Below are 12,324 nucleotides of genomic sequence, written 5' to 3'. Positions count from 1 at the left end.
CCTCCAGTACCCCACTTGTTTTTAATGCATTATCGGCAGTTTTGGAGTCTTTGGTATCCCGGGTGGAGGTGGCCTGTCAGGGACGGGGGTCAAGAAGCGACCCCCGCCTACCCCTATTGTTTTTCAGATACGGATTCGGAGCTAGTCAATGCAGTTGCAGGTCCCTCTTAGGGGGCTGTTGTCTCAGGTAATATCTCCTCAGCAGTGAGGAGCACGTTTCTGCCTCCGCCATAGCACAAGAGTGGTGGATGCACTAGTTGTGTCCGTCCGGGAAACCTTTAGTCTTGAGGTTACACCGGCAGAGGTAGCTGAGACTGAGATTCCTTTTTGGTACTTGTTAGCCTACCAAAAGGGCAAAGGATTTTCCTTTACCCAAATGGGGTCGTTTTGAAACGAACCCCTGTTATTTCCAAACGCATGGCTAGGTGCTATCCGTTTGAGGAATTCCTCTTTATAGGATAGACGGTACCACCTGCTGTCTTGCCACAGACTGTTAGGATAAAAGAACCTCGTAACTAACGAGGACCTTCCTTTTCTGCTCATAAAGAGTTGTTCGTTCCGCGAGGGCGGGCGATAAGGCGAAACCCTCCAAAGCCCCTTTAGTGGGGTTTCAAAGGGGCGCTGGTCGGCTAAACAAAAAGTCCGGCTCAGCCAAGCCTGAAGATACAGCCTGATGCGCCCCTACCCATCTCTGGGGTGGGGGGGATGTCTTCACCGGTTTCTGGAGGACACAGGATCGAGTTTCGATCACTTCCACCGGTGCGATTCTTCCCTTCTAACATTGAACGGTTTCAGGGGTTCTATTCAAACCTATTCACAATGCCCAGGAAAGAGGGCAAGGTGCGTCCAAATCTGGACTTGGGAAGAAATAGAGTCCATCCGTACAGTGGTGGCCTCCCTGCATCAGGGGGATTTCCTGGCGTCCATAGACATTTAGGAGGCCTATCTTTATATCCCCATCATCGCAGGACATCAACGTTTTTTCGCTTTCCCAAAGATCATCCCTGGTTCCCACCAGGAGACTGAACTATCTGGGCCTAAGGTTGGATACATCCTGGGCAAGAGTTTCTCCTTGCGGAGAAACTCCAGAAGGTTCAGTCAACGATTCGGATGTTGCTGTCCGTCAATTGACTGGGACTGATGGTGGCCTTCTTAGAGGCAGTACCGTATACCCAGTCTCATACCCGAATTCTCCTGAAGGAGATTCTTTTTTAATGGAATCAGAATTCCGATTCCCGGGACAATCGGATCCGGTTGAGCGAGCGGACCAGGAAGTCTCCGATGCTCAACCAGGGGAAGTCATTTCTTCCGATAGTATCCAGATTACCAAATAAGGGTATCGGAACTGAGAGCGATCAGATTTTGTCTGATTTACTGGATCGAGCAGCCCGATTCGGATCCAATCGCATATGGCCTCTTCATCCAGAGGTTTTTCACTAGCTGTCCCTTCATTGGGACATCCCGGATGTGGATCTGTTGGCACCTTGGCTTAACAGGAAGGTGCGGAGGTTTGTAGCTCGCGCCGCGATCCTCTAGCGGACGCAGCAGAAACGCTGATCGCCCCGTAGGGGCAGTATCAGCTACGGCATGCCTTCCATCCTCTCAAGTTGCTGCGGGAACTTCTTCGCAGGATAGAGGTGGAGGGAATTCCAGTTATTCTGGAAATTCCGGACTGACCTCGTCGAGCCTGGTACGCCGACTTGGTGAGGCTAGTTGCGGACGCTCCTTGGAGACTTCCTCTCAGGGAGGATTTGCGGTCTCAGGGACCGATCTTCCATCTTGCTTTACAGTCGCTGGCTTAATGGCCTGGCCATTGAGACCCAGGTACTGAAGGACAAGGGAGTGTCAGCTTCAGTTATTCCTACCTCCAGTTAAAGCAAGGAAAGCGACTTCCAGCACATGGAAGTCTTATATTGCATGGTGTGAATCTATTGGATTTCCCCCACATACCTATTCGGTGACCCGAATTTTGGTCTGTCTGCAACAAGGGGTTGAGCAGAAACTATCCTTGAGCACGATCAAGGGTCAGGTTTTCGGCGTTAGCAATCTTCTTTCAAGAAACCTTTGGCTAATCATTCCTTGGTGCGGAATTTCATCCAGGGGGTGCGACATCTGGCTCCGCCAGTGCGCGCACCCTTACCGCCTGGGATCTTAATTTAGTGTGGTCGGTTCTTCAGAAACTTCTCTTTGAAGATATTAGGGAGATTCCCTTGCTTACATTAACCCAGAAGGTGGCCTTCTTGGTGGCCATTACTTCTGTACGCAGGGTGTCAGAACTGGCCGCATTATCCTGTCGTTCCCCAGATCTGGTGGTTCATAGGGATAAGGTGGTTCTTCTTCTTCCGAATCCATCCTTCCTTCCTAAAGTGGTTTTCGTAAGACGGACTCACTTTTTGTGATCACCGATAGCCCTTGAAGGGGGTTGCCTGTGTCTGCCGCGACCATATCTACATGGATCAGTCAGACGGTGGTACAGGCTTATTCTATTAAAGGTCGGAATCCTCCATTCCCTGTTAGGGCGCACTTCACTCGAGCGCTCAGTACTTCCTGGGCCTATCGCCATCAGGCGTCAGTGGTCCAGGTATGTAAGGCGGCCACCTGGTCGTCGATGCATACTTTTACAAAATTTTATAAGATTGATGTGATGGCATCGGCGGATGCCTCATTTGGCCGCAAGGTATGGCAGGCCGCAATTTGAGGAGACCGGTGGTCTACCTCGGGGGTTTTTTTCTGTTGAAAAATTTGTTGAGTCTCATCATTGAGGATGAGCATTGTAAACTTCTAGTTGGCACCGGTTGGGCCTTCTAGATTGTATTTGATTTCCATTTTCCCACCCCTCATTTGTGGTACTGCTTTGGGACGTCCCGAGGGTGTTGAATCACCGAGGACTACGTCTGTCAATGACCGATAGAGAAAAATGGATTTTTGTAAAATCTTACCGTAAAATCCTTTTCTCTTAGCTCATTGACAGACGTAGTACCCGCCCCTCTTTTTTTTTTGAGTTGGGTTGGGTTGGGTTAAATTCTCTAAACACTGCTTTGTGACATAACTGATTTGCTAGAGCAGGAAGTGAGAGGATATACCCTCTGGGACTGCCCCTAGGGTGTGGCCAGAACGTTTTCTTTCCTGTCTAGTCCTACTCCTGTAGAGGGCAGCATAACCCGAGGGTGTTGAATCACCGAGGACTACGTCTGTCAATGAGCTAAGAGAAAAGGATTTTACGGTAAGATTTTACAAAAATCCATTTTTACCTGGACATATTGTTAAACTACTATAAGAGGAGCTAATTTTTAACTTGTCAACTTCTTTATTTCTAGATGTCTTTCGGCGAAGAGACAGCATGCAGCAGGGAATAGTCAACTTCATGTATGATGATGTAAGTGTCTTCAGTAAAAGATTACATCTTGTTTGACATGCAGAATTGTGTATTTGCTATCACCTAACATCCACTGGTGTGTGTATGTATGTTAAAGGAACACTTTGTACACATCAGATCTCTATGGGGAAAATGATCATGCTGGATATCTATACTAATATGGACTGGGTAATGTGTTGTGAACAAAAGGATGCCACATTGTTTGATGGAAATGAAAATGATCAACCTACAGAGGGCTGAATTCAAACACCCTGAAATTCAAAACTGAAAAAATGATGCAGCAGACTAGTCCATTTTTACTGAAATTTCATTGCCTCAACTCCAAATGGTAGTCAGTAGTTTGTATGGCCCCCACATGCTTGTTTGCATGCCTGACAATGTCTGGGCATAATTCTAATAAGACGGATGGTGTCCTGGGGTATTTCCTCCCAGATCTGGACCAGGGCATCACTGAGCTCCTGAACAGACTGAGGTGCAACCTGGTGGCGTCGGATGGACCCAAACATAATGTCCCAGAGGTGTCCTATTGGATTTAGGTCAGGCGAGTGCGGGGGCAATTCAGTGGTATTAATTCCTTCATCCTTCAGGAGCTGGCTGCATGTGCTTTTCACTTGAGGCCGGCCATTGTCATGCACCAGGAGGAACCCAGGACCTACTGCACCAATGTAGGGTCTGACAATGGGTATTCAGTATTTCATCCTGCTACCTAATGGCAGTCAGGGTGCCATTGTCTAGCCTGTAGAGGTCTGTGCATCCCTCCATGGAATACGGCTTCCCAGACCATCACTGGCCCACCACCAAACCGGCCATGCTGAATGATGTTACAGGCAGCATAATGTTCTCCGGACCCTTTCACGTTTCACATGTGCTCAGGGTGAACCTGCTCTCATCTGTGAAAAGCACAGGGCTCCAGTAGAGGACCTGCCAATCTTGTGCTCAATGGCAAACCCTAATAGAGCTCCACAGTGCCGGGCAGTGAGCAGGTGTAGGTTGTCTCATTGTTGCCCATCTATTGCACCTGTTTTCATTAACGCCAAAGCAGCTGAAACTGATTAACAACTCCCTCTGCTACTTAACTGACCAGATCCATATCTCAGGAGTTAAATTGACTTGATGCTATACTCAAGTGTTGCTTTAATTTTTTTTTGAGCAGTGTATGTGTGTATACAATGCATCCGGAAAGTATTCATGGCGCTTCACTTTTTCTACATTTTATGTTACAGCCTTATTCCAAAATTAATTAAACTCATTATTATCCTCAAATTTCTACAAAAAAATACCCAATAATGACAACGTGAAAGAAGTTTGTTTGAAATCTTTTGGAATGAATTCAAAATAAAAAAAACAAAATTCCATATACAGAAGTATTCACAGCCTTTGCCATGACAGTCAAAGTTGAGCTCGGGTGCATCCTGTTTCCACTGATCATCCTTGAGATGTTTCTACAACTTTGAGTTTACCTGTGGTAAAATCTGTTAATGTTACATGATTTGGAAAGGCACACACCTGTCTATATAAGGTTTCACAGTTAACAGTGCATGTCAAAGCACAAACCAAGCCAGGAATTCCAAGGAATTATATGTAGACCTTCGAGACAGGATTGTATTGCAAAATTTCTGCAGCATTGAAGGTCTCAATGAGCACAGTGGCCTCTATATCCGTGAATAGAAGTTTGGAACCGCCCAGGACTTTTCCTAGAGCAGGCCACCCAGCCAAATTGCACAATTGGGGGCTAAGGGTCTTAGTCACGGAGGTGACTAAGAACCTGATGGTCACTCTGACAGAGCTCCAGCATTTCGCTAAGGACAGAGGAAAACCTTCCAGAAAAACAACCATCTATGCAGCACTCCACCAATCAGGGCTGTATAGTAGTGGCCAGACGAAGCCACTCCTAAGTAAAAGGCAAATGACAGCCTGACTGGAGTTTGCAAAAGGCACCTGAAGGACACTCGGACCATGAGAAACACAATTCTCTGGTCTGATGAAGGAAATCTTGAACTCTTTGGCCTAAATGGCAAGCCCCATGTCTGGAGGAAACCAGGCACCACTCCTTACCGGGCCAATACCATCCCTACAGTGAAGCGTAGTGGTGAGAGTATCGTGCTGCAGGGATGTTTTTCAGTGAAAAACTGCAGCATTCATCTTTCCCTCAATGCTGACAAGTCTCCCAATGTACAGAGACATCCTTGATGAAAACCTGCTCCAGAGCACTCTGGACCTCAGACTGGGGCAAAGGTTCATCTTCCAACAGGACAACGACCCTAAGCACACAGTTAAGATAACAAAGGAGTAGCTACGGGACAACTCTGAATGTTCTTGAGTGGTCCAGCCAGAGCCTAGACTTAAACCCGCTTTATACATCTCTGGAGAGATATGAAAATGGCTGTGCACTGACGCTCCTCATCCAGCCTCATGGCGCTTGAGAGGTCCTGCAAAGAAGAATGGTAGAAACTCAAAAATAAGTGTCCCAAGCTTGTCACATCATACTCCAAAAGACTTAAGGATGTCATTGGTGCCAAAAGTGCTTTAACAAAGCATTGAGCAAAGGCTGAGTACTTGCGTACATAGGACTTTTTTTTTTTTTTCTTAAATTTGCAAAAATTACAAGCTTCTTTCACACTTGTCAGTCTGGGGAATTGTATGGTTTGTAGAATTTTGAGGAAAATGATCAATTAAATCTATTTTGGAATAAGGCAGTAACATAACATGTAGATAAAGTGAAGCGCTGTGTATGGATGTCTATAGATCTTTCTATATTTCTTTTGTTCATTGCCAGACACAGCTCCTGATTCTTCCTAACCATTGGGTTATACTGCCCCCATACAGGAGTAGGACACTAGGCAGGAAAAAGCTTGACTACTTTTTTTTTTTTTTTTTTAAACCCAGTGCGTTTAGCTGAAGCCCCCACTCTTCCTTTGGGCATCTGCTGGGCTGGGATATGTGCACTTGCAGGTGGACCTCTCCAAAAATTTAGACCGTGGCCTGCTAGGCCCTGTGATGGGTTCTGTGGGGGGCGCTTCGTTTTTTGAAAGCCTTGCCGCTAATATTGTGTGGGGCACCTGCCCCTTTTAACCCTGCTGGAGCATCAGGGTAGCCTGCCTGTCTGTGTTACGGCAGGTGGCCCCCTTTTTTAAGGGGGCATATTTCCTGATATGCCCTCTATGAAGGGTGACCCACTTGTATTTTTCCGTGGTCCTTGCGTGGGTTCTTGGTCGGCGTCCCCTTTGAGGTATCGCAGTTTGCGGCCTCCCCTGATATGTTTTTCGAGTGAGCTTGGTATATGGCGGCCCTACTGGGTCTGCATCCACACACCAAGTGCTCAGATAGTGAGGATGATTCCTCTGCTCCCATAGCCGCGCATGAAAAAGTGCTGCTGGATGCACAGTTTGTGTCAGTGCGAAAATGGAGGTTGCGGCTCATGCGTCAGAGGCTCTGGTCCCTTTTGGCACTCACAGGCCCTCCAAAGTGGCGAGGGTGTTCCCTTTTCCACTTACTTTGACAACATTGTCACAAAACAGTAGGGTTGTCCAAAACACAGTGATTCCAAAGTAATTCCCTCTCAGGAAGGATCTGCTGTCCCCAGGACCGATTATTTATTTATTTTTTTTTTCCAACCTGCTTTACAGTTGCTGCTTTTGACGGCTTGGCTGTTGCACGCCAGGTGCTGAGGGATGGAGGTTTGTCTGGGTCTGATTTCTGCGGTTTAAAGCTTGGAAATCCTACTTCTAGGTAGATCTAACATTGTATGTATGTGGAAGACGTACATTGCGTAGTGTGAGTCTCTTGGGGTTCATCCTCTTCTCCTCAGTGGCTCAGATCTTAGCCTTTATCCTTTTCTCCTCAGTGGCTCGGGATCTTAACCTTCCTACAACGGGGGGGGGGGGGGGGGTGTTGAGTGGGGTTGAACAGAAATCGGCTTGAGTACCATCAAAGGACAGGTGTCGTTTTTGCAGCCTTTCCAATTACCTTTGGGCTCACACTCCCTGGTGCATACCTTTTTTTTTTTTTTTTTTTTTTTTTTTTTTTGCTATCACCTCTGTGTGCAGGGTGTCGGAACTGGTGGCGTTATCCTTGTGAATTACCAATAAGGTGAGCAACAGGATAAGGTGGTGCTTAATTCCTGTCCGTCATTCCTTCCTAAGGTGGTCTGTCATTTTTGAATGAAGACATTGTGTTGCCTTCCCTGTGTTCCAGGCCAAACATCCAAAGGAAATTGCCTTGCATGCCTTGGATTTGGTCAGGGCAATTAGTGTGTACGGAGTCTTTTAGGAAGTCACTCTTTGAGGGTGCATTGTGTTGCAGTGTCTTTATGGTTGAGCTCCATGTTATCTGGTTGTCTTTGGTTAGCCTTGGGACTTTTCTGATGTTTTCCCACCATGAGGATGTTTAACACTGCTTTGGGACATCCCAATGATTAAGAATCTGGAGCGGTGTCTTTCAGTGAACGAAAGGGAAAATGGGATTTTCGATTTGCCGTAAAATCTATTTCTCTGATGTTCATTGACGGGACACAGCACCCACCCATCTGTGGTGTTGGCTTTCTTCTGACACTGCTTGTAACAAAACTGCCTATAGCTAAGAGTGGGTTTATACCCCCCAGGACTGCCCACAGGGGTAGTCAAGCTTTTTCTTGCCTATTGTCCTACTCCTGTAGGGGGCAGTATAACCAATGGTTAAGAAGAATCGGGAGCTGTATCTGTTAATGAACATCGGAGAAATAGATTTTGTGGTAAGTCAAATAACCCGTGTGTGTCTCTCTATATCCTTGAAAAAGTATTCACACCCCTTGAAATTTGACACATTTGGTCATGTTGCAATCCAAAACGTAACTGTATTTTATGTGAGACAAACACAGTAGCACATAATTGTGAAGTGGAATGAAAATGATAAATGGTTTTCAAAATGTTTTATTTTTTTTTAACAAATATCCTAAATTGTGGTATGCATTTGTATTAAGCCTCTGGGTCAATACATTGTAGAACCACCTTTTGATGCAATTACAGCTGCAAGTCTTTTTGGATATCTCTCTACCAGCTTTGCACATCTAGAGTGACCTTTTTGCCCATTCTTCTTTGCAAAATAACTGTCAGATTGCAATTTAAGTCTTGCCACAGATTCTCAATTGGATTTAGGTGTGGTCTTTGACTGAGCCATTCGAACACATGAATATGCTTTGATCCAAACCATTCCATTGTAGCTCTGACTGTAGGTGTATGTTTAGGGTCGTTGTCCTGCTGGAAGGTGAGCCTCTGCTCCAGTCAAGTCTTTTGCAGACTCTTAACAGGTTTCTTTTAAGATTTCTCTGTATTTGGCTCCATCCATCTTCCCATCAACTCTGACCAGCTTCCATGTCCCTGCTGTAGAAAAGCCTCCCCACAATATGATGCTGCCACCACCATGTTTTACGGTGGAGATGGCTCATTCAGGGTGATGTGCAGTATTTGTTTTCTACCACACATAGTGTTTTGCTTTTAGACCAAAAAGTTTAATTTTGGTTTCAGCTGACCTTCTTCCACGTTGAGTGTCCCCCCACATGGCTTTTTGCAAACTGGTTTTCTTTCAACAATGGCTTCTTCTTGCTTCTCTGATTAATGCTCTCTTTGCCCAGCCTGTCAGTTTAGGTGGACGGCCATATCTTGGTAGGTTTGCAGTTGTTCCATACTCTTTCCCATTTTCGGATGATGGATTGACCAATGCTCTGTGAGATGTTCAAAGCTTTGGATATTTTTTTTATAACCTAACCCTGCTTTTAATTTCTCCACAACTTTATCCCTGACCTGTCTTATGTGTGTATTGGCCTTCATGGTGCTGTTTGTTCACAAAGGTTCTCAAACAAGCCCCTGAGGGCTTCACAGAAGTATATTTATACTGAGACTAAATTATACTCAGGTTTACTAATTGGATGACTTCTGAAGGCAATTGGTTCCACTAGATTTTAGTTAGGTGTATCAGAGTAAGGGCTCTTTCACACGGGCGGTCCGATCAGATCCGCCTGTCAGTTTTTTAGGCGGATCTGATCAGATCCTCCATGCAGCTCTATGGGGCAGCGGGTGTCAGCGGAGGTCACCTCCGCTGACACCCGCTGCCATCCGCATCCGATCCTGTGCTGAAATCTGGACGGATGGAAACCCTATTTTTCCATCCGTTCAGTAATCGGAGCGTAGCGGATCTGATGAGAGCGGACGAGCGGTCCGCTCTCCTCCGATCCCCCATAGAGGGCAGCGGGTGCTGAGACACCTCCCTCTCCGCTCTGCAAGCGGAGACGGAGCTGTCATCCGCCCGGCTCAGCGGGGATCGCGGATCGATCCCCGCTGAGCAACACGGATCTGCCTGCGGAGGCGGACCGTGTGAAAGAAGCCTAAAGGGGGCTGAATACAAATGCACCCCACACTTTCCAGATATTTGTAAAAAAAATTGAAAACCATTTAATTTTCTTTCCACTTCTCGACTATGTGCCACTTTGTGTTGGTCTATCACATAAAATCCCAATAAAATACATTTGTTTTTTTGGTTGTAACATGACAATGTGGAAAATGTTTTCTCAAAGCACTGTGTACCCTCTGTTGGCTTTTTTTTTTTTTTGCCCATTACATCTCCAGAGGGCTCAACGGTGATACCCCCAACATTTCCATACTCTTTGATCTTCCGGCCCAGTTGTCCAAATCCAATTGCTGTGTGTTTTTTTTATTTTTTTTTTTATACTTTTGAATTTAATACAGAATATGCCTGGAGAACTAATGCATTGTAGCATTTATGCTGGCTACCTATTAGATGTATTCATTTGTTGAACTGCTATTGCTTTTTTAGCCATCTCTAGGGAAAAGTAAAAATGCTCTCTTGCAGGGGCTGCTCCGGCGCTACAAGGGCTAAATGCAAGTTTGAGTCTGGGGGGACTGTGGCAACAGACTTTTAATTAATTTTTTTTTCCCCCTGATCTCCGCTCCCCTGGCAGCTGGTGCTTTCCACTACTCCCTACGTTTTGATGGTAAACTATCCCTCCGTGTCCTCTCATCCCATGTATGACTTTTGGCTCCGTATTGGACTTGATGTCCAACGAACAACTGCTGTACCATAGGGGAGAAGAGGCTGCAGAGACTGGTCTCACAGCCTGAGGTATGCTTTAGGCGTAGAGGGGTCGGTTAAGTAAAAACGTTGACCCAAGAGAACATTTAACCCTTGCAGTGCATGGGTAACTCCACTATCATTTGGAATTTGCTATTTGGTTTGAAATGTGTGGGTTTACCTTTCCATTAAAAAAAAAAAAACATAATGGTCTGCATTTACCTTACTAACTATTCAATAGACAGGATGCCACAACTGACTACGGGATAGTATTTTGCAGGGTAGCTAAGGAAACGAATTGTAGATGCACTTTGTCAAAGCTTAGACACCGCTTGATAACCATTTGTTTTTTTTTTTGTTTTTGCATAGTTTTTGCAGAACACAATGGCCATATAAGTGTCCGGACTACAGTCAAGTTTATGAAGAATCTGGCATTATAAATCATCCTGTGAACTGTTCGAAGAGGGAACCAAGTGTGGCCACACTGTGAATCTACCTTATTGTACAACCTAATATTTCAATTTTAAGTCGGTCCTTATACACAGTACACTGACTCAACACATTGATAGTTAATTTGTATTATAGGACACAGAGATCGCTGTAAAATATATGTTCAAGCTTTCTTTTTTCATATAAAAATATATCTATTAAAATCCACCTTCGTCCCAGTTTCTTGTTTTGCGTGTTTCTTTGTTTTTTTAGCGTAGATTTCAGCACAACTGTCTCTTGAAACAGGTGAATATGCATTTGAATTTGGCAGCTGATACGACATCTCCTACTTGCTTTGTGATTGGCTGCTTCCGTTATTACTCCAGTAAGGCCAGCAAAAAGCTGCAGAGGCTGCCGATTAGAAAACATCAGTAGGTGGAAAGATCTGTCAGTTACCTTGAACACTCATTTCAAGAAGCAGCTTGCACCTGTTTTTGACAGCTGTAGGGTGGGTAAGGAAGAACTCGTGCAGAACATGTTTGTTCACCTGCATAAATTGCATGCCATGTTGATAAACTGTAATTTTTGTAGTTCATTAAAAACCTACAACTCTACTTGTTTCCCTTGTATACTTTAAACTTTGTATGAAGGCCAGAGAAATTGCCTGGAACTACCCCACATTACTTTAGCCATATTTTTTAATTTATCTATTACATTTGCAAATTGACTTAATCTGCAATTCTTATTTGTTTGGAGTTGTTTGGTGAACTGTTAATCCATAAACTGGACAGATCTACGTATATACACTGCTCAAGATAATTAAAGGAACATTTTGAAACCTATCAGATCTTAATGGGGGAAAAATAGGCTGTATATCTATACTGATAGCCAGTGGTGTCACTAGGGTTGGTGTCACCTGGTGCAGTAAACCATGGTGTCGCTCCCCCCCCCCCCCAAAAAATTATTTTCCTGTTTTCTGAAAGCGCGCCAAAGATGCAGCATGCAAGACTTTTGGTGCGCTTTCAGAAAATGCAGAAAAAAAAAATCTATAGGACTGCAGTAATAACTGCGAGTAAAATGTAGGAAGACCCCCTTTACATTACACAGCCTCCCCCATTGGAACCCTTTACATTACACAGCCTCCCCCATTGGAACCCTTTACATTACACAGCCTCCCCCATTGGAACCCTTTACATTACACAGCCTCCCCCATTGGAACCCTTTACATTACACAGCCCCTGGACCCCTTTACATTACACAGTCCCCCCACTGGAACCCTTTACATTACACAGCCCCCCCCATTGGAACCCTTTACATTACACAGCCCCCCCCATTGGAACCCTTTACATTACACAGCCCAGCCCACACCCCCCTCATGGAAACCTTTGTTACACAGCTCCCGCCCCCCATAGAACCTTTTCCATTATACAGCCCCCGTCCCCCAATAGAACCCCTTA

The 12,324-nt window shown here is 45.3% G+C and overlaps 1 protein-coding gene across 1 annotated transcript in view; it reads left to right on the top strand.

Moving 5' to 3' along the window:
* GCA (grancalcin) overlaps positions 1-11,481 on the top strand; it is a 75,352-nt gene extending 63,871 nt beyond the window's left edge. Inside the window, exons 7-8 of the mRNA XM_082259979.1 lie at positions 3,318-3,376; positions 10,808-11,481. Coding sequence (XP_082116105.1) covers positions 3,318-3,376; positions 10,808-10,834 — 86 coding nt within the window. The 3' untranslated portion in view covers positions 10,835-11,481. The remainder of the gene's footprint in view (positions 1-3,317; positions 3,377-10,807) is intronic.
* Positions 11,482-12,324: the final 843 nt, after the last annotated feature.

The sequence above is a fragment of the Pelophylax lessonae genome, assembly GCF_965119305.1.
Source record: "Pelophylax lessonae genome assembly, chromosome: 6".
Lineage (NCBI taxonomy): Eukaryota > Metazoa > Chordata > Amphibia > Anura > Ranidae > Pelophylax > Pelophylax lessonae.
The sequence above is the reverse complement of the archived record's forward strand: the minus strand, read 5'-3'. Positions and strand labels throughout refer to the sequence as shown.